Below are 22,354 nucleotides of genomic sequence, written 5' to 3'. Positions count from 1 at the left end.
TCTTAAATGTGTCTCTCGCTGAGAGATCACAGACAAACATTTTCTGGGGGAGTAGTGGTGTAAAACCCTCCCACTCAAGTTTAATGTTTAAGCAATTGTCACTGACAGGCACCATACTGACAGGCACAGACAAGTTTTTATTTCTTTGTCCTGCATATAGATCCCAAGAAATATAAAAACATCTCCAGAATTAGTCAAAGGAACCATTCTCCCCACCCCCAACCAGCCCTTCCCTCCCTGGGTGGGCTCAGATGTGGGTGCTGGGAGCAGGTTGCAGGCCGCCTCTCTCTATCCACTGAATAATTATGTTCCATATAAAAATAGATCTGCAGAGGGCTCCCAGGAAGCCATCAGCCCACAACACACCGGCAACCTGTGCGGGGCTGAGGCCTGGGACCCATCAGGATGCTGGGACCTCACTCCTCACAGGAAGGGAGGTCTACCCTGGACACCGAAGTCCTGCCAACACAGCCAGGGGACTCTGTAGAACAGCTGGTGGTGGGGGGACACCCTGGCCCCCAGAGCATGACTGATGCAGCTGTAGACGGGGCGAGGCTCCCTCCACCAAGACGGGGTGCTGGTGTGTCCTTTCCAGGCTCTCCTGGGGGCAGTGGGGGCAGAGTCTGGAGGGCACTGGCAAGGGACCCTCCAGCACTGTCAAAGGTAGAAGCAGTGTCTCAGCCTCTCCTGGCACCCCCAGGACACTGAGCCGAGACAGGTGCTCAGGAGATGGAGAGCGGGGCTGGGAGACTCCTGCCCTGCTTGGCAGGATGAGGCTAAAGGCACTGTTGGGAGGCCCCACCCCCACCACGGAGCACTCCCAGGGATGTGCTGCCTCCTCCTCCCTCCAGGATCCTCTGCAGGCCCCTCTGCTTGGATTCCTTTTGTCCTAGGCCCTCCATCAACCCTAAGAGTCCTCCCCCAGCTCCTCCAAGGTCCCATTCAATGAATGTATCAGACTCAGCCAGGGAACTTTCCCAGACACCCCTCCATTTACACACATCCAGAGTGCCCATCTGCCCCTCTGGCCCACCAGCCCTCAGGCCCCAAGGTCTGCCAGTACTACTTCCTGGAGCCTGAGCTCATCTCCCTGCCTCGTCTGGCCCCTCCAAGGGCCAGCTGTGTCTCCTTCACCCCTTCCTGTAGCCCTTGAACCCTTCCCACCCCATCCCATCCTACCCACACACAGCCACACCCCAGAGCAGGTGTATGTCAGGGGTGACCCTCTCCAGGGCCAGTTGCCTGCCTTCTGTCCTACGAAAGCCCTGGCCTCATGATCACTCCCACCTCCAGGAAGCCCTCCTGGATGAGGAGCTCTGGAGTCAGCTCAGCGCAACCACTCCTGCCAAAGCCCTGCAGAAGAGGACCCAGAGGGGAGAGGCATTTCATGAGGGCTGGGTGGTACAGGGGCTGAAGCTTGCAAAAGAGGGGTCACCTCGGAGTGCCCCTGGGCTGCCTCTAGGAAGAGTGTTGGTGAAACACAGAGGACCAAGGACTCCCCGGAGCCACACTCTGGATCAGGAGTTGGGCCCATGGGCACACGCCCAGCTCTGGCCCCGACTCCTCACTGAGCCTTGGTTTTCCTGCCTGTACGGTAAGGACTGAACTGGCCCGTTAGAGAAGCTCCTTCTCTGAGAGTCACTATCCCCAGGGCTGGGAGCAAAGCTCTTGGAGTCCCGGGCAGAAAACCTCTATCCTCATGTTCCTCCCAAATGTCCTGGCCAGTGAGTTTATAAAAGGAATGCAAAGTAGTAGGGGACACCTAATGGGACCTCAGAAGAGCACCAGGACCCTCACCCAGAATGGTCGCCTCAAGGGTGGGGGAAGCAGAAATCAGCTCCTGAGTCTGGGGTCTCAGGGTCCAGCCCCTGAGCTCAGCACCACTTCTGCCTGCCTGGGTCTCAGGACCAGGGTCCAGACACAGCCCAGCTGGACCACAGGGAGCTGAGGAGCCACAGCCCACAAGGACGGGTGGTCCCTGCTAGGTCCCAGAGCAGCCCATCCCTTGGGGACCCATGGTGCCCACTGGTCTGAGGGCACCCTTTGGGATGGGCCCCAGACTCCAGTGGGTGCAGAAGACAGAAGGGCATGAATCAGGCCATTTAAAGCTACATCTTCCTCCCTGCCCCTGCCCACCTTGGTCTCTGTGACCCTGTATTTCCTTCCACTGTTACCTCAGGGGTCCTCCCCAGGAGTTGAACCTTTTTTCTAGGTGGGGACTGAGTCGGCCAAGGTGCTCAGACCAGGGGGAGTGAGGGGAACAGGCAGGGAAGTGGGAAAGACTGCGGCTCCATGTAAGCTCTGGGCTCTCCCTTCTGCACAGATGGAACACAGCCAGCAGGGGTCCTGGGTGGGGCTGGGGGCTGGAGGCCCCCCTGGGATCCTGGCCGGAAGAGTGGGGCTGCTCACACCTGCACCCCCCGGCCCTGCAGCTGGAGCACCCGGGCCCGCAGGGCGCTGATCCCGCTGAGGAGGTCCTCCCGGTGTTCCGCCGATGAGATGCCCAGGCTCACCAGGTCCCTGGGAAGAAGGCTGGTCAGATCTAGCTGGCCCATCCCCACCGTCTTCTCTCCCTTCCACTCCACCCCGCCAGGGAACAACCCAGAATGAGGACAAGCTGGGCCTCCCATGCAGGCAGGGGCAGGGCCCCCCGGTTCCTCAGACTCACTGGGCAGTCATGGCGGCCACGGCCTCCAGGCTCCCATAGCCCGCAGCAGCGAAGCTGTCTTTGTAGCGGCCCAGGTCCAGGGCCTCCAGCCACGCGCCCACAGAGCCAAAGGAGGGGAAGGTGGAGAAGGCACGGTCCTCCAGGGGCGTGGGAGGCCTGGGGGCGGGGGGGTGGAGGAGCTGTGGTCAGTCGACAGTAGAGACCTGGGGCTCAGACCCAGTCACTCTCCTGAGGAGCGACCATCTGAAAAAGGACAGGCGACATCATCTGAGAAGATAACGGACGGGTCATCTGAGGACAGGTATCTGAGAAGATGACCGAGTCCCAGGGCAGGCCTGGGTTCCAGGTGTTCTCAGAGCCAGGCGGGGGTTCACGACACCAGGGCAGGTGGAGAGGCTGTACAGGAGCCAGCTAAAGGCGCCGGGAGGGTCTGGAACGGTCTGGGGTAGGATATACGCAGGTGAGCTGGGGAGGTGACTTGTATTATCCGAACTGCAGATTTGTTAGGACTATCACCACATTTACTTACGTGGTCACTGGACCCGGGATACGTGGGGCAAAACCCAGGACAAGCAGAAATGACTGAGATGAAAAGCTGTATGTGCCTAAGGCGGGTGGGGGTATTAGATCTGCCTGGGGCACCTGAGCGAGCAGTCATATCTGCACGGGTGGGGTAGGACAGGTGGGTGTGGTACATGGGTGGGAGGGCACGCATGGACAGCTGAGGGTTCGGCTGTATCGGTACAGTTGGGAAGGCACCTGGCACAGGTGAGGTGGCGCCGTACCTGGCACAGGTGGTGTCGGCACACCTCGGGGGCTCTGGGTCCTGCATCATCTTGCTCAGGAGGCCGTGGATCTGGGAGAACCTGGGCCGCTCACCCGGGTCCTTCTGCCAGCAGTCAAGCATCAGTCGGTGCAGCGGGGAGGGGCAGTTCCTGGGCGGCGGCAGCCGGAAGCCATCCTCCACAGCCTTGATCACCTAGGCCGTGGCGGGAGAGGGGAGTGGTGGGCAGACAGGAGGTTTTAGGTCCCCCAGTACACACACTTACCCCATCCCCAGGAAGACTCAAATGGTGGCCAGGCAGGGACTGGAAACAGTAGACAGTGAAGAGGGGCCTGGGGCTAAGAGGTCAAGGGTTCATGGGCTGAGGTCAGGGAGCTGGGGCCTGAGGTCAGAGGGCAACAGGATCGGAAAGCAAGGCGCTGGAGCCACCACAGTCACTCACATCTTGGCCAGACATGTCCCAGTAGGGCCGCTCCCCGAAGGCCATCACCTCCCACATGACGACACCGAAGCTCCATACGTCGCTGGCGGAGCTGAAGTGACCAAACTGAAGCGTCTCGGGGGCGGCCCACAGCGCGGGGCTCCGGCCACTCTGCAGGCAGGCGGGCCGGCCACTCAGGGGCAGGAGGGGCCGGAGTTGCAGCCAGCGTTCCCCACCCACAGAGCACCACGGTATCCTACCCCACCTGCCATGCCCGCAGCTGCTCATCTAAGGGAGAACCCACAAGGGGACCACAGGCGAGGCCCATGCTGGCACGGACAGCTGGAGGGAGGGGCGGGAGTCAGGGAGAAGGGGGATGCGGGGAAGGGCTCCCTCACCATGGTGGTGTAGACCGCCTCTGCTCGGTCCCGGGGGCCCCGGCCGAAGCCAGAGATCTTGCAGACGAGCTCGCTGCTGACCAGCACCCGGCGTGCAGCCAGGCCCCGGTGGACGTAGCCCATTTCCGACAGGTACTTCATGGCCGACGCCAGGCCGGGCAGCAGCCCCATCAGCTGTGTGGCCACCAGCTGGCCCTCATGCCGCTGGGAGGGAGGAGGAGATGGAGGCCCGGCTGCACCCTCGCTTCCCTGGTGCTTTGTGACCCCAGGGAAGTCATGGCCTTCTCTGGGCTTCAGTTGGCCATGTCACCTGCCAGATCAGCCTGGCCAGAGGGCATCTCTACAAAGGATGAGGCCAACCCCAAGTCCCACCAAAGGGAAAAGTGAGGGATCAAGAGAACCTCGGTCATTGGCACCCCCTGGGGCCCAGACCACTCACCCTGAGGAAGCCATCCAGGGCCCCATGGCTCATGTATTCGGTGACAATCATCAGGGTGCTTCCTGTGCTCAGGGAGGGGGACATATATGCTCAGGCGCCTGCTGCCCTCTGTGAGCACACGTGATCCCCACTCCCCGCCCCATGCCAAGGTGGCCAGGACCGAGGGCCCAGCTCCCTGAGTCTCGCCCCCCTCCTGCCTGCCCTCTTCTGCTGAACAGCAGGAGAGGTGGCGCCTGAGGGGGACAAAGGCCAAGGTGAGGATGTGCAGCAAGTTAGCTGGGGGAAATCACCAGGGATGCACTCCCCGAGTGTCACCACACATCCAGAGATCACGCAGGGTCAGAGGTCACTTGAGTCAGTGATGGAGAGCTGAGCTCCTCTCCCCATGCTGGGCCACGTCGGGGCGCCCTCCCAAGACTGAGCAGAGAGGGCCTGGGGGCGTGGCGCACCCCACTTCCCACACCACGGACTCCTCCCCCACTCCCCCACCCACCCACGCTGGTGGAGCACCGGCCCTACCTCGGGTGACCACGCCCTCCAGTCGCACCACGTGGCTGTGGTCAAACTGGCCCAGGGTGAGGGCCTCGGCCAGGAAGCTGAGCCTCTGCGAGTCGGAGCAGCCCTCCCTCAGTGTGTGCACGGCCACGGGGAGCTCCTGGCGGCCCGGGAGCTGCAGGCAGCCGCAGCACAGCTCCCCAAACCGCCCTGGGGGAGAACAGCACCTCAGACACCCCCCGGAGGCCGCGGCCTTGGCCAACCCAGGCAGGGTGAGCAGATTCTGGCTCAAGGGCCCTTTCTGGCCTGGGACTCGGGGCATCTGAGTTCAAATCCTGGTGAACTGAGTACTGACCGTCTGCTCTGCCCCTCTTATGGCTTCAGTTTTCTCCTCTGTGAAATGCGGAGTCCTCCCTGCCTCCCCCGGTGGGAAACTTCAAAGCCTCAAAGAGAGGACTATGCACGTGCCAGCACATCAAAGGCGTGCTGCGCCACGACATCTATTCCACCACGCTGCCCCTTTCTGGCCTCTGCCCAGCGAGTCTGCCAACAGTGCTGGGGTAGAGCGTTGGGCTCCTGGTGAAAGCGCTGCTTTCTCAGCACAGGGCGGGAGGGCTTGCAGACACGAAGCAAGGAAGCCAGGGCGCTGATCATGAGAGAGCACACACTCGCTAGGAGCCAGGCCCTGGGCTGCGCTGGGACGCTCCCACAGCAGCTCTGAGACAGATATCATGCCCATTTAACAGATGCGAAGCTGAGGCTCGGAGCAGAAGACGGACGAGCCCCTGGTCAGTGGCAGAGCCAGGGCTAGAACTCAGGTATGCCTGGACCCCAATCTTGCAAACGCCCCTCCCCATCGGGCCTTGAAAGCCTGGGACCAAACTTCTGCCAGTGGCAGTCTGCAGAACCATCTCTGAAAGAGCCTGAAAGGAGAGAGTTCTGACCTTGGGGGCAGGTAAAGGGTAAGAAGGCAGGCTCACAGATTCACCTCCCTCCCTGGACCCTGGTGGGCAGAGGCCCAGCTTGATGTGGAGGTGGGGGCTTCCTGGACAGCGTGGGGACTGGATGAAGGCCAGGCCTGCAGAGATGAGGGTGGGACTTGGGGTGGAGGCAGGCTAAAAGGACAGAGGTGGGGTGGGGTGGAGGAGGGGCTTCCAGGGAGGGCTGGCAGTGGGTAGAGGAAGGGCTTCCCCATAGACAAGGCTTCCCCGGGTGCCCAGTTTGCCTGTTCCAAGGCTCTTCTCCAGCGTGACGCTTTTCGCATCCAGCTCCTTGGCAAACAGATGCACGGCTTGCAGCGGGTCCCCACAGCTCTGGGGATCCACGAACGTGCGGCGAGTTGGGACTTTGACTGGCAATGAGGACAAAGAGACAGGAGTGAGGAAAAGGGCCTCCGTGGTTGGAGCAGTGGCGTAGGAAAGGGGAGGTATGCAAGGGCTGAGCACCAAAGAATTGATGCTTTTGAACTGTGGTGTTGGAGGAGACTCTTGAGAGTCCCTTGGACTGCAAGGAGATCCAACCATTCTATCCTAAAGGAGATCAGTCCTGAATATTCATTGGAAGGACTGATGCTGAAGCTGAAACTCCAATAAATACTTTGGCCACCTGATGCAAAAAACTGACTCATTAAAAGACCCTGATGCTGGGAAGGATTGAAGGCAGGAGGAGAAGGGGACGACAGAGGATGAGATGGTTGGATGGCATCACCAACTCAATGGACATGAGTTTGAGTAAACTCCAGGAGTTGGTGACGGACAGGAAAGCCTGGTGTGCTGCAGTCCATGGGGTTGCAAAGAGTCAGACATGACTGAGTGACTGAACTGAACTGAACTGAAGCAAGGGGAGTCAGGAAGAGGACTGAGGAAGTAAGGTGAGGTGGTGCCCACCCCGCCCTGGGCCAGGCCCAGACAACTCACAGTGGAAATACAGCTCCTCCTCATCGTGGGCGTCCCGACCTCCTTTGCCATAGCTGCAGGGCCTGGGGTAGGGGTGGGAGTGGGGATGTCCACAGTCATCCTTTGAGCCAGGCTGTCCCAGCCCTTCCCATCTTACCAGCACCCAGGGTGGCACCTCTTTGTCCCTCCAAAAGGACAAGGTCTGTGCCCCAGGGGAGGGACCTTCTTGTCCTGTGGGTCTGGAAGCTTGTCCCCCCAGCACACATGTAACCCCAGCCCCAGACCTAACAACTCACCGCCTCCGCAATCCTAGTTATTTTCACTTTGCGATGCCGAGAATTCTTGAACTTCAGAGACACCCAAATCTGTGCCCTGACTTCAAGTCCAAGCTGCCTCCCTGCCTACAGCTGAACACAACAGGCAGGCCTTGCGCCCAGGGGCAACTTCCGGTCTAGTCAAGAAAACAGACCTTGAGAAGGAACCACAAGCCCACTCACAGGTCTGAGCAAAGGAGAAGGGCGGTGCGCCGTGGGAACATGTAGCTGAGACAGGGTTGAGACCGTCAAGGATGGCTTCCCGAGAGAGGCCACCGTGGGCCAAAGGACTGCATCACGATCAACAAAGTCATGGGATGGCAACCAGGGCCCCTGAGGCAGGGTTTTTCAGGCCCACATAAAGACTTTGGTTTTATCCTGGGGGTGGGGAAGAGGAGAGCCCCTGGGGGAGGCAGGTTTGAGCAGGGGAGTGCCACGGTTCAATCTGCACTTTAGAAACATCATCCCAGCTGCTGCTGTTATCCCTGCAGAAGATGGCAGGAGATGGCTCAGGCTACGGGGCGACCATGGATGGAGAGAAGTAAGAGTGACATTGAGGTGACAGGGCCACAGGGCTTGGGGAAGGCTGGAGGTCAGAAAGGGAGAGGCGAAAGGTAGGAAGCACTGTAGTGTTCCGGCTTGCCCAGTGAAGTGAGGCAGGTACCGTTTACAAAGGTGAAGCAATGACAAGTTCCCGTTTAGAAATTTGAGTTTGCAGCACCTCTGGGATAAGCAGGGCTCATCAGTGAGCAGGGAGTTAGCTACATGTGGCGGGGGTGGGGGGTGCAGTTTAGAAGAAGGGTCTGCTCTGGAGATACAAGTTCTAGAGCTGGGGGCCTTGTCCAGGGAGAGGAGGGAGCCTGAGAAGTGGGACAGGGAACAAGTCTGAGCGCCCCACCCCCCATCTAGAGATAGGGAAGAGGAGAGGAGGGCTTCCCTGGTGGCTCAGATGGTGAAGAATCTATCTGCAATGCAGGAGACCCAGGTTCAATCCCTGGGTTGGGAAGATCCCCTGGAGAAGGGAATGGTTACCCACTGCAGTATTCTTGCCTGGAGAACCCCATGGACAGAGGAGCCTGGTGGGCTACTGTCCATGGGGTTGCAAAGAGTCAGACTAAGCGACTAACAACACAACAGAGAAGGAAGCCACCGAGGAGACTGTGAAAGAACCATCAGAGAAACTGGAGGGAAACAGAAGGGAAATCGGGGGCAGAAGGTGGTGGGGGCAGTGATGTCACAAGAAGCAAGGAAGGAAACAGGATCAGAAGAGCAAGGTCATGTGAAGACTCATGGAGGAGAGCTGAGGGAGACTCGAGAGAGATGGCCACGTGTCGATACCAGTGGAGGCAGTCATGCAGGATGGAGTGGTCATGACGGCGGTCCCCCACATGAGCTCTGGAATCTGATGGCACGGACCAACTCCCTAGATCCTTCCCTCAATGTCTGTGGATCAGCTGGCTGGTTTTCTCTTTAATGAGATCAGGATCAAGACAGCCCTGCCTGATCACACTGGCGCCAAGAGCTTACAAAGCACTCAACAAATGTTAGTCAGCATATAGGGAAGAAGTAGATGTGATCAATAGTAAGGGCTCCTGAGAAGGTAGGAAGGAGTGGGTTACAGTCACAGGTAGGACTGATCCCGGCTGGGAGGATGGCACTGCCTATAGGGAAACAGAGGGAGAGGATGGATGCAGAGATAAGCAGGTGTGCAGACTCAGTGGTGCAGGTAAAGAGCAGGTGCAGCAGACACAGCTGAGAGAGTGAGCTGCGAGGACCGGCAGTCTGCAGGGCACAAGCGGAACCGGGCTGATGGCCTGGTCCACGTCAGGAGACAAGAGAGGGCAGCTGAGGCGGAACAGGAGCGAGGGTCTGTGGAAACGAAGTCAAAGACCCCAGAGGCCAAAGACTGGGGCAGGTTGTCCAATGGCTAGTGATGTCATCCAGTGTGGGAACAGGACATCCATGAACATCCGGGAGAGCTGAGGAGGGATGCAGGGGGCAAGGCCGAGTGGCTGGAGGAGTGACAGAGAAAGCGAGACACTTCCACCTGATGATGACACACCCTAGTGAGAACTGGGATGAGCCAGGATCGACTGGGAGAACAAGTGGAGGTGAGGAGCCCACTGTACAGAGCGGGGGACTGCAGAGACGGGGAGCAGAGGAGATGAGCGAGGGAAGCTGGGGCGTGCGTGTTGGAGACGCGTGTCCCTGCCCATCAGTGCTAGACCTGGCAGATTCCCACGTTGGTGCCATTTGATTTTGAGTAGGTTTTGAAATCCACGCCTGGCCTGCCCTGCCTGCTCTAGCGCAGCGGTCTCCGAGGTGCTCCTGGGCAGCCGCTCCTGTCTTGCAGCCTCAGCCCAAAGATGCCCTTCATGCTCACCTCTCCATCATCCTCTCCTGCCTTCTGGAGCTCCTGAGCTCACAACCAGCACAAGCTGCTCCCAGCTCCTGTCCATTTCTGCTTTTCCAATGGGTCTCATCTGTGGACCTTTAAGCTCCATGATCAAGGAGATTCTACTCTTGTCCTGCTTTTCTGACTCACCTGGCCAGGGCAGAGCTGGCTCCCAGATCCTCTCCTCCTCAGTCACTTAAGGCCAAGCAAATAACCCCATCTTAGCCAGATGAAATCTTGCTGCCCCTCCGGCCTGCAGGCGGTTCCAGGATGCTGACGTGTGGCTCCTGGACCAGCTCATTCCTCTCCTCTGCTCCCCCTACTCCAGCCTGTCACATGCGGCCTTCCCAATCCCTCCAGTCTGCTGACCTCAGCCCCAGCCTGGAACCCACCTGGGGTGCCTCTGCCAAAGGGACTCTATCTTTGCTGAGCCAGACCCAAGCTCCATATCTTTCCCCCTCCGCCCATCCCCTTTCTCTGCCCATCCCTTTTCTCTGCAAGCTTCCTTCCTCTGGGGCTTGGGGGTTTCTGGCATATGAGTTCCCCTCCCTGTTCTCCCTGCTCCCACACACATACACGCACACACAATTTCTGCCTTTCTTCCCTCTGCCTGTGTTCAAGGGCCTCTAGATCCCTTGGGGGCAGGGGCTGGGGGCCTCTGAGCGCCTCGGGAGGCTCCCAATTACACTGGAGCAGCCAGAGCTTGATTCCCTCCACAGTGATGCCTTCTGACATTTAATGAGTGAAGGAGCTAAATCCCCTTCATCCCACAGCAGCTGAGCAGGAACAGGGCGTGGGGGGAGGGGCCAGGACAGCACCAGTCAGGCCTGTCTCTACACAGCGGTATGCTCACCTGTGCAAATCCGCACATGTGCAAATGCGGATACAGATACAGGTACCTGAGGGCAGGGACACAGCCCGCCAGGGGCCAGCCAGGCTGGAACCAGTCACCTACCTCCTCCAAATGGCCAGCACGCTCATCACAGAGCCCAGGACGAGGAGGGCTGAGATGGTTACCACGGTGACGACTACCGCGGGGCTCTGGTCCTTGGACCTGGAGGTGGCTGGGAGGAAAACCACAAGGTTGAGAGAGGCAGAGGACCAGGCTCCCGGGTAAGCCCCAGGACAGACTCCTGTCCTCACCCCACGGCGGGATGTCCATAGCACCTCCACCCTCGGCCTGGCCTCCCAGCAGCCGGGGACCAAGGCTGCCCCCACCAACCACAAAGGCACCTGGAGCTTCGTCCTTTCCCAGGGCGGGTCACTTCTACTGCAGCTCAGCTCTGAGAGAGAGGAGCAGGCATCCAGATGGGCAGGCTCGGGCCTTCCTTTTTGCCTTATAGATGCACGAGGAAGCTGGCTCTGTAGGGGCATGGCCTTTTCTCTGAGCTCCCCAACCCCAATCCAGAACTGTCACCGAAAATTTTTGCTATTGTTCAGTTGCTAAGTCACGTCCGACTCTTTACAGCAATGGCTGTAGCATGCCCAGGCTCCCCTGTCCTCCACTATCTCCTGGAGTTTGCTCAAATTCATGTCCATTGAGTCAGTGATGCTACCTAATCATCTCATCCTCTCTAACAATAAGAATGATGAGTTAACATTTAATGCACACTTACGTGCCATAACTAAACAATCCTGTTTCATCATCACAAGAAGCCAGGAAAGTGAACTGTCTCCATTCTGCAGCTGAGCAAACTGACATCAAGAAAAGTTATGTAATTTGCCCAAGGTCACAAAGCCAATAAACGGTGACCCTAAGATTCAAACCTGATTCCCAAAGCCTCTGCTTTGAACTATTTCCCCAGCAGAGGGGCCAAGAGGACCCCAGGCCCTCAGCCCCATCCACCCATTCATCCATCCAACGCGTGCACCAGAATGGCAATGGTCCTGGGGAGTCGGCAATGAATGAGCCAGAATCCTTGCCCTGGAGGGGTGTACCGACCGGCAGGAGAGACAGAAATGAAAAATCAATGAAAAAAAAGAAACAGAGACAGGAGCAGAGCTGAGCAGAGGCACAATCATTTCTTCCTAAAGCCAATGGGGAAGGTTTGCAGAAGAGGCATCATCTGCCCTGGACCTGGAAGATGGACAGGGTTGTTGATGATGCTTCGATGCACTTGCTGGGTCTGGAAAACGACAGGCCATCCCATGTGGCTGGAAAGCAGGCTGCATGGAGGCAGAGACGCAAGATATGAAGAGCTAAAGCTGGAAGGCAGGAGGATGAAGGGAACTGGGGGAGGTGACAGACCCAGAAGGGCCTTGAATGCTAGGCCAGGAGGACGAGCTTTATCTTGAGGGTAACAGGGAGCCCAGAGCAGTGGACAGAGTTCCTTCCCACCAGGAGAGGAATGAGGGAATCTGCTAGGGCAGGAGTGGGGAGAGAGGGGGGGTGCTTGGAAGAGATAAAGGCTTGGGATAACTGTTGGGAATGGGGAAGATGCTACGTGCCCTGATGAATAAACTGGCATTAGGAAAAGACACTTCAGCAGGCAGCCTTGATGAGGGATGATGGAGGAGAGCCAGTCCTGGGGACAATGGGGTGGGTGCAAAATAATGTCTGGGGAATGGGGACCAGCAGCGCTGGAGAGCGCGTCAACCAGGAGAGTCCGTGGAAGCTGGGGAGAGACGATCGTGGGCCAGGAGAGGCTGGGAGCCCGACAGATGTGGTCAGATCCCAAGAGCCGCTATTAGGATGTCACACAGCAAGTGAGGAAGAGCGACAGCAGAGAAAGGGAGGGTCAGAGGTCAACAAGGTCAGGGTCAAGAGAACAGATTTCAGAGCCCTCATTTCCAGAGATGGGGAATAGGGTCCTGGGCCTGGCTGGTGGCAGAAGATGGAACTGTTGCCAAGGACTGTTTGAAATGAGCTGTCCTGGTGGACAGGGAAATGGAGGATGCAGAGAAAATCGGTGTGGCCAGCGGCCTCTGAGATAGCCCTGCAGGATTCTCCGCTTCCTGGTGTTCCTTCCCCCATGAGCATGGGCCGAACACAGTCATTCGCTTCTAATGAACAGAATACAGCACAAGTGATGGGATGTCACCACCATGATTAGGTTACAAGAGATCGGCTTCCGTCTTGGGCGCCCTCTTGCTCCCTCTCTCACAGTCTCTAGGAGAATCTAGTTGCTGGGTTATGAGCAGCCCTTGGAGAAGCCTAGGAGTCTTGTGCCTGCCTCCAGCAAGCAGCCAGCAAGAGTCCAACTAGGGAAGCACTCACTCCCTCCCTCCCCTCCTCTCCATCTCCACCCAGTTAAGCCTGGAGATGATCGCAGCCCCAGAGGACAGCTGGACTGCAGTGAGGGCTAAGCCATGCGCATACTCCTGACCCACAGAAACCATGAGGTAATGAGTGGTATTGTGTTTGGCTGCTGAATGGTTAGCTAGTACAGTAGTGCAGCATGGTCCTCCTTGTGAACTTGACTTGGGGTCACAGCTCACTGGAAAAAGCGCTCTGCGCTTGGGGAACCACTCTCTGTAGCCAGGGCCACAACAGAGGAGGCCAGGAGCTGAGCAGCACATCTACCGACTGTGCGCGCTCAGAAGCTCATTTGTATCTGACTCTCTGCGGCCCCATGGACTGTAGCCCACCAACCTCCTCTGTCCAAGGGATTTCCCGGGCAAGAATACTGGAGTGGGTTGCCGTTTCCTTCTCCAGGGGATCTTCCAGACCCAGGGATCCACCAACTGAGAAGCACCAGACTAACAGAAGTCATCAGTCCTCTTCAGCTACCGGCCCCCAGCGCCCACCCTCCACCACATCCACTCCAGCCCAACCCACCAGCCTTTGTTCTGCCACCTCTCACTCTCCAAGATGCCTTCCCTGCCCACCTCCCCATGGAGAACTCCAACGTTCCCCAGCCTTCAAGACCCAGCTCTAATCTCCTCTCACCAGCACCTGGCTGGGGTCTGGCAGAGACAGGCATTCGAGCAAGAAGTGCTGACTCCTTCCCAGAAGGCAAACTCCCTCAACACCTTATCTCCACCTCCCCCTGGGCTCAGAACTCTTTCTACCCTGGATTTGACTCGTGTAGCAGGTTGGAAAGAATTATTATCTTGACAGCTGGTGCCAGGATGCCTCTTAGGGCAAACTGCCTTTTGTCCAGGAAAAATACTTTCATGAGCTGCTCGGGGTAGATAGGGGTGAGGTCCTGAGGGCTGGGTTAGTGGCAGGAGACCAAAAGAAAGCACTAAATGCTCTGTGCACGTCCGGAAGGGGTCCTGGGGGGTTGGGGGAGGGGGAGGAGGAACCAGGGCAGGGAAGAGCCAGGGCAGGAGGGGTAGTACCACATCATGGCCGAGAGCTGGAACTGTTTTAGGATCAGGAATATCTGATGTTCAGTTCTTGTTTTGCTTTGTTTTGATAACAACTTTATTGAGAAATTATTCTCACACCATAAAATTCACCCATTGAAAGTATGCAGTTCTCCTGGTGTTTTGTTGGTTTGTTTGCTTTTGGCCACACCACGCAGCTTGTGGGATCTTAGTTCTCTGACCAGGGACTGAACCCAGGCCCCAGCACTGAAAGCTCGGAGTTGTAACTACTTCTGGTGTTTTTGCTTGGTTTATTGCTGCAGGTGACACTCCCTTGGTGTGCCCCAACCCTCAGCGAAGGCTGAATGCGGGGATGATGGACCTCAGGGCCTGGAAGTCCAGAGGGTAAGCTGGGCCGACCCCTCGACTTCACACGCTAAGGCGTAGTGGGAAGAGGGATGGTGCCCACGTTTGAGTCTGTGTCACGACAGAGAGAAAGCAGCAGGATGGGAACAATAAGTCAGTGGTCAAGGACAAGAAGCGACCAGGAGAAGAAAAGTCCTCCCAAGAAAAGAGAGGGATCTTGGAGAGGGCAGGGGATGTTTCCTCGAGACATGGGAGGGAGACACCAGCTGAGACCTGGGCTCCAGCTGTTCATGGATCCCTCCCCTGTGAGTTCTTCCAGGACAGGTACTCAATCTAAGCCACTAGTTACTGGATTCTAGTCTCATTCATTTGTTAGGTTGTAACCGAACTGTTCTGCAGGTTCCCTTGATTGCACAGGTAACCCCTCAATTTGCCTCCATGCTCCAGCCCCAGGCTGGGTCTTCTCTCCTCTTGCGTGTCACTTACCCTCCCCTGGGGTCAGCACTTCAATGCTGGGGTTGAAGCTCTGGGTCTCCCAGGAGGGCCCTGGGGAAGCTGCCCGGATCTGAAAGACGTAGCGGGTAGCCGGCTTCAGGTTGGTGACAGTGACCGCAGGCGCCCCTGTCTTCACCGTCGAGTAAGTCTGCTCACTCTGACCCTGGGGAGGGACGGAGATACATGAGCCCAGACCCAGGACTGGCCCCATGCTCCTGGGAGAATGTGGAGGGAAGGGGTAGGGAGGTGGCAGAGGTACCCTGAGGGGAGGAGCCCGGGCTGCTTGAATAACTCCACTCATCTTGGAGGAATCTCACATCTTTCTTCCAGAAGGTCCCCAGGCCCTTTCTCCACCACAAGTTTCCACCTATACTCGGTGGTACCTTAACTGAGAACAACCCCACCTCCGAGTAACAGAAACTTTAGAGAAGATGCTGCCTTATGGGGATGCTAGGATGAAAGGCATCGATGCCTGGCCGTCTAGAGGAGGAACTGCACCTGACCGCTCAGAGGAAAGAAGGAGGAAATGAGCCCTGACACCTGCCCGGCCCTTGTTGGCTTTTCCTTCCCCTTGTCACCGGACTTTCACAATGTCCTACAAGGTGTGGGTTCACAGATAAGGAATTCAGATCAGAGGGGCTGAGAGGCTCACCCACAGCCCCCCACCAAGGGCCCATTCACTGCCCGCTGCTGGGCTAGACCCTATAGGAGCAGACTTCCTACACATTCCTATCTGCTTGTATAGGTGATGCTCCCAGCAGGGAAGGGGCGGGGTGACATCTTCCCAATTCCTTTAGGTCCTGTGCTCTGTGCACTATGTCATCCTGCCCCCAACACATCTGATCACGGTGCATGCTGGACATGCTGCCATCATTTCATCTCTGCACACACCCCCTGATTAGAGCCCCTGCCACACTCACAGCCCCCAAAGGTGCATCTCCCCTGTATCTGTGGCCCCACTTCTACGGGCCCGGTATTCAGGAATCAGGGCAGACTCTGACCCAAGCTGGGCCAATCAGAATCCCACTTTTGGGCATTTGAACATACCATGGAAAGACAGTGAGGCCCTGGCTGCAGAATTTATAAGCAGGCTTGGGGAGGGGAGGGGAAAAGGGGCTGCCAGCCTGGGCGGCTGCAAGGTGCCCTTCCTGCAGAGGAGGCGGGGTTGGTATGGAGAGAACTCAGAGATGAGGGGCTGGTGATTCCTGCCACACTTCTGGTCATCAGGCTCCATGAGACACTCCTGAAGGCTTTCAAACACAGCCCCTTTTGTACTGGCTCATCTTTTCAAGGGTTTTGGTTCCCCACAAAGTCACACTCCCTATGGGCCAGGGAGCAACCACCCAGCTCAGCACTGGGACTGTATCTATGCTCTGATCCCTGAGTGTCAGTTCAGTGAGCCCTTTCTAAGCAACTGCTGCCTGCCTGGCTCCTTCCCAGCAACCTTCGCTGTGGTCTCCTTGACGTCAGGGACCCCCAGAACCCAGTCCCAGCCGCTTTTCTCACTCATGCCCCCCTCCCTTGGCCATCCCCTCAGGTCCTTTGGCTTCAGCTACCATCTCTGGGTTGAAAGCCCCCAACTTCCCCTCTCTCTCTCTCAGCTCTCCAGATTTCTCTTTTCAAAATCTGTTATCTGATTCAGCAAAGAACTCCCTGGAGTCACTGAGGAGGGAGTGAAGTCCTAACACATGTAATGCTAAGTTGAAAGCAAAGTTTTGCTTTAAAGAATACAATTGTCACCAAAGTGAGAACAGTTTAACTGTAGATTACCTATCAAATTCAGACAATAAACTTAGGCAGAAAGAGATAGTGGATCTGGACCTAACTCCACTTGTTAAACCACCCTTGAGCTGCAACCATAGGCTGACCACAGATACAAGAAGTCAGCCAAAATCAAGAAAAAGTATCCTAGGAGAATCAACTGGCCCTACAGAGTTTACAATAAGGAACATTGTATACTTTCTATTATTATTTGTAAATGATTGGTTACACAGTCTCCATATCAATAAAATTAAAATTTGAGTGCATACATTCATTACTGTGAGAGCTGACTGTTAAACATTTATCAGTACATTATTTATCAGCATATTATTTATGCTGAGCCCTGGCACACCACCAGACCTAGCAACATGTTCCCACAGTGGTACTTTTCCATAAAATTTGAAACAATATGTTTCTGCGTTCTTTTTCTTAAAAAGGTTGCAAACTATGCACAGAATCCAGCCACAGAAAGTCTGCATCAGCCCCCAGGGGAAGCTTTTTGTCAACTGTGAACAGTAGGCAGTAGTGGCGAAAATGGACACGATGACGGGTTACCGAAAGGAGACCCGAGCAAAGAGGGAGAGCTGTGTGTCCACGGTGAGGAGGGGCCAGGAAGAAACTCCGGCTGGGTAAGCCGCTCAGGGGGCCAGTGGAGATGTTTAGAAACAAAGCAAGGACTTATGCTGGGAGGGACTTGTAAAGAAAAGGAAGCCGGCAAGAGAGGGGGACAGACCGCAGCTGGTAATGCAACCCTAGGTCCCTCCCAGACCCAGACTCACCTTCTCGAAGTATCTGATCTCATACTCTGTGCCGTTGGCCCCTGGGGCTCCCGCGGGGATGGGCTCCCGCCACGACAGAGACACGCTCTGGGGCTCCACTCGGTCCCTGCGGATCTCATCCTCCTCCCAGGGCGCTGAAAGTTGAGTAATGCGAGGTTCTCTGGGGCAGGGGCAGGGGGCTGGAAAGGGGGGGCGCGCGGGGAGCCAAATGGGGCAGGGCCCAAGGGGCTGTGGGTGGGGCAAGAGGCTCCTGAGGGGCGGGGCCTGAGGGATAGCATCTTCATGAGGCTAGAGGAAAGCTCTGACACCACAGCTCTTGGCTTCCTTGGTTCTGAGCGGGAAAGAAGCAGGCCACGTGCTGCTTGCCCACCCCCTACACTCCAGCTTCCCTTCAGGTGGCTGGTTCTAATTCCCCCAGGCTATTTCTACATGCTCTATGGCTCGGAGATATTAGACAGCACAGCAGGCAGGAAGACAAGCTACTTAACTATTCTAATAGTCTGGTCAAGAGGTAATAAACTCAAATAAACTAGGAATAGAAGGAAATTAGTTCAGTTCAGTTCAGTCGCTCAGTCGTGTCGGACTCTTTGCGACCCCATGAATCGCATCACGCCAGGCCTCCCTGTCCATCACCAACTCCCGGAGTTCACCCAAACGCACGTCCATCGAGTTGGTGATGCCATTCAGCCATCTCATCTTCTGTTGTCCCCTTCTCCTCCTGCCCCTCAATCCCTCCCAGCATCAGAGTCTTTTCCAATGAGTCAACTCTTCGCATGAGATGGCCAAAGTACTGGAGTTTCAGCTTTAGCATCAGTCCTTCCAATGAACACCCAGGACTGATCTCCTTCAGAATGGACTGGTTGGATCTCCTTGCAGTCCAAGGGACTCTCAAACGTCTTCTCCAACACCACACTTCAAAAGCATCAATTCTTTGGCGCTCAGCTTTCTTCACAGTCCAACTCTCACATCCATACATGACCATAGGAAAAACCATAGCCTTGACTAGACGGACCTTTGTTGGCAAAGTAATGTCTCTGCTTTTGAATATGCTATCTAGGTTGGTCATAACTTTCCTTCCAAGAAGTAAGCATCTTTTAAATTCATGGCTGCAATCACCATCTGCAGTGATTTTGTAGCCCTCAAAAATAAAGTCTGACACTGTTTCCACTGTTTCCCCATCTATTACCTCAACAAAATAAAGGCCATATATGAAAAGCTCCAGCTAACATCATACTTAATGGTGAAAAGCTGAGAGCTTTCCTTTGAAGATTAGGAATCTTGCCACTTCTATTCAGCACAGTCCTGGAAGTCCTAGACAGTGCAATTAGGCAAGAAAAAGAAATAAAAGGCTTCCAGATTGGAATGGAGGAAGTAAAATGATCTCTGTCCACAGATGACATAATCTTATATGTAGAAAACACTAAAGGTTCCACAGAAAATACTGTTGCCAAAATTGCAGGATACAAAATCAAATCACAGAAACTCATTCGCATTTCCACCCACTAACAATGAACAATATGAAGTGAAAAATCAAGAAAGCAATCCCACTTACTTAAGTTTATTACAAAATAAAAAAGCTTCTTTAACAAATGGTGGTAGGAAAATTGAATATCCACATGAAAAAAATTAAGTTGGGCCCTTAGTTTACACTACATACAAAATGAATTCAAAATGAATTACAGACATAAACGTAAGACCTGAAACTTCTAAAAGAAAATATAGAGGAAAAACTTCCTGATACTGAATTTGGCAGATTTCTTGAATATGACACAAAAAGCAAAAAGCATAGACAGCAAATGTAAAAACAACAAATGGCACTACAAACTTAAAAACATCAGGACAATAAAGGAAACAATCAACAGAGTGAAAAGGCAACCTATGGAATGGGGGAAAATATTTACTAGCCACATATCTGATAAGGGGTTAATGTCCAGAATATAAAAAGAACTCCTTCAATTCAGCAATAACACCACCAAACCCCACAAATAACCCAATTTAAAAATGGGCAGGGACTTCCCTGGTCGTCCAGCATTGAGAATCTACCTGCCAGTGCAACGGACACGGGTTCGATCCCTGCTCCCGGAAGACTTCACATGCCGTGAGGCCCGCGCACCACAACCAGTGAGCCTGTGCTCTCTCTAGAGCCCGGGCTCCACAAGAGAAGCCACCACGCTGAGAAGCCTGCACGCTGCGGCGGAGAGTAGTCCCTGCGCTCCCCACCTAGAGAAAGCCCGGGAACAGCAGCAAAGACCCAACAGAGCCAAAACTAATAAATAAATACAATTTTTTTTAAATGGGCAGAGGACTTGAATAGACATTTCTCCAAAGATGTGCAAATGGCCAATAAGCACATAAAAAGATGTTCAATATCACTAATCATGAGGGGAATGGAAGTCAAAACTATGAGATATCACCTCGTACCTGTTAGGATCAAAAATAAACAAAAGGCAGAAATAACAAGTGTTAGTGAGACTGTGGAGAGACCGGAACCCTGTGCACTGTTGGCGGGAATGTAAATTAGTGCAAACACTATGAAAAACATACGGAGGTTCTTATAAAAATATAAAAATAGGATCCAACTAGAGATAATCATATTAAGTAAGTCATAAAGAGAAAGACAAATGCCATATGCTAGTGCTTACATGCGGAGTCTAAAATATGACACAAGTAAACCCATCCATGAAACAGAACCTCAGATACGGAAGTCAGGCTGGTGGTTGCCAAGGTGGGAGGGAGCCTGGAGAGGGGCAGAGTGGGAGGTTGGGGTAGCAGATGTAAGCTTCTATGCAGAGAAGGGACGAACAACTAAGTCCTACTGTACAGCACAGAGGACTATGGTCAGTATCCTATGATAAACCATAATGGAAATGAGCATTTTTTAAATGTATATAACTGCATCACTTTGCTGTATAGCAGAAACTAACGCAACGTTGTGAATCAACTATACTTCAACAAAAATATTAATGAAAAACAAAATAAAGATAGAACTACCGTGTGAGCTAGCAATCCCTCTTCTGAGTATGTAGCCCGAGGAAATGAAATCACAATTTTGTACAGACTACTGCACTCTCCTGTTCATTGCAGCGTTATTGACAATAGCCAAGATACAGAAACAATCTAAGTGTCTGCTGACAGACGAATGGATAAAGACAAAATCATATACATATATATTTAATGATATGTTATTCAGCCATTTTTTAAAAAAAGAAATCCTTCCATTAGCAAAAGCACAGATGAACCCTGAGGGCATTATGCTAAGCAAAATAAAACAGAGAGACAAATATTGCCTGATGTCACTTATACGTAGAATCTAGAAAAGCCAAACTCAGAGAACAGAGAATAGATTGGATTTTTGCCAAGAGATAGGACATGGGGGAAATGGGAAGATGCTAGTCAAAGATCCAGGCTTCCAATTATAAGAAGAATAAAATCAGGGGATCTAGTGTATATCATGGAGAAGGCAATGGCACCCCACTCCATTACTCTTGCCTGGAAAATCCCATGGACAGAGGAGCCTGGTAGTCTGCAGTCCACGGGGTCGCTAAGAGTCGGACACGACTGAGCGACTTCACTTTCACTTTTCACTTTCATGCACTGGAGAAGGAAATGGCAACCCACTCCAGCGTTCTTGCCTGGAAAATCCCAGGGATGGGGGAGCCTCATGGGCTGCCGTCTATGGGGTTGCACAGAGTCAGACACAACTGAAGCGACTTAGCAGCAGCAGCAGCAGTGTATATCATGGTGTACTTGAAAGCTGCTAAGACAGATCATCAGTGTTTGCACCATGCACAAAATGTAATTATGTGAGAGGATGGATGTGTTAACTAACCTTCCCATGGCAAGCATTTCACAATATACACGTGTACCAAATCATATTTAGAATTACACACAGAATTTAGAATTACATATGTCAATGTATGTAATATGTCATACATGTCAATGATGTCTCAAAAAGGTAGAAAGAAAAAAAAAAAAAGAAAATGTGATACAGACATACAACGGAATACTACTCAGCTTAAAGAAAGGAAATTCTGTCGTATGCTACAACATGGATCAACTTTGAGGACATTATGCTGAGTGAAATAAGCCAGTCACAAAGAGACAAATACTGCATGATTCCACTTCTACGTAAGCTATCTAAAGTAACTGAACTCTTAGAAGGTAGAATGTGGTTGCCATGGTCTGGGAGGAGGAGAGAAGAGGAGTTGTTGCTCAAGAAGTATAGAGTTTGCATTTTTTTTAATAGTTTGCATTTTGCAAGATGAAAAGTCTATAGGGGTCTGTTGTATGATGACATGCATACAGTTAATGCTACTGTACTGTACACTAAAAACGGTTAATTTGGTAAATTTCCTGTTATACGCTTTTTACCATAATAAAAAATAATAGTGATGCTCAGGTCACACAACCCAAAGCAATTAAATCAGTTTCTGTGGGGTGGGATTCAGGCATTACTATCTTTTTAAAAAGCTTCTCAGTGATTCCAGTGTGTGTTGAACAGAGGGTTTCCCAACCGAAGATGCTAGGAAAGCGGATGGGTAAGTGGATGGCATCACTGACTCAATGGATGTGAGTCTGGGTGAACTCTGGGAGTTGGTGATGGACAGGGAGGCCTGGCGTGCTGCGATTCATGGGGTCGCAGAGTCGGACACGACTGAGCGACTAATCTGATCTAATCTGATCTGAAGTGGTTCCAAGAGCTTCCCTGATGGCTCAGCTGGTAAAGAACCCACCTGCAATACAGGAGACACATGAGACTCGGGTTCAGTTCCTGGGCCGGGAAGATTCCCTGACAGAGGGCATGACAACCCACTCCAGCATTCTTGCCTGGAGAATCCCATGGACAGAGGAGCCTGGTGGGCTACAGTCCATGGGGGTCGCAAAGAGTCAGAT

The 22,354-nt window shown here is 54.0% G+C and overlaps 1 protein-coding gene across 1 annotated transcript in view; it reads right to left on the bottom strand.

Annotated features, from left to right (window-relative positions):
* Positions 1 to 247: 247 nt before the first annotated feature.
* The window catches only part of EPHA10 (EPH receptor A10), a 42,965-nt gene continuing 20,858 nt past the window's right edge, over positions 248 to 22,354 (bottom strand). The window contains exons 6-17 of the mRNA XM_070365255.1: positions 17,462 to 17,595; positions 14,913 to 15,084; positions 10,765 to 10,873; positions 7,122 to 7,183; positions 6,431 to 6,556; positions 5,230 to 5,415; positions 4,711 to 4,772; positions 4,272 to 4,475; positions 3,895 to 4,044; positions 3,454 to 3,647; positions 2,669 to 2,824; positions 248 to 2,520 (exon numbers count right to left, since the gene is read on the bottom strand). Coding sequence (XP_070221356.1) covers positions 2,406 to 2,520; positions 2,669 to 2,824; positions 3,454 to 3,647; positions 3,895 to 4,044; positions 4,272 to 4,475; positions 4,711 to 4,772; positions 5,230 to 5,415; positions 6,431 to 6,556; positions 7,122 to 7,183; positions 10,765 to 10,873; positions 14,913 to 15,084; positions 17,462 to 17,595 — 1,670 coding nt within the window. The 3' untranslated portion in view covers positions 248 to 2,405. The remainder of the gene's footprint in view (positions 2,521 to 2,668; positions 2,825 to 3,453; positions 3,648 to 3,894; positions 4,045 to 4,271; positions 4,476 to 4,710; positions 4,773 to 5,229; positions 5,416 to 6,430; positions 6,557 to 7,121; positions 7,184 to 10,764; positions 10,874 to 14,912; positions 15,085 to 17,461; positions 17,596 to 22,354) is intronic.

Source organism: Bos mutus, chromosome 3 (genome assembly GCF_027580195.1).
Source record: "Bos mutus isolate GX-2022 chromosome 3, NWIPB_WYAK_1.1, whole genome shotgun sequence".
Taxonomy (NCBI): Eukaryota; Metazoa; Chordata; class Mammalia; order Artiodactyla; family Bovidae; genus Bos; species Bos mutus.
Note: the sequence above shows the minus strand (reverse complement) of the source record. Positions and strands in the feature narration are given on the sequence as shown.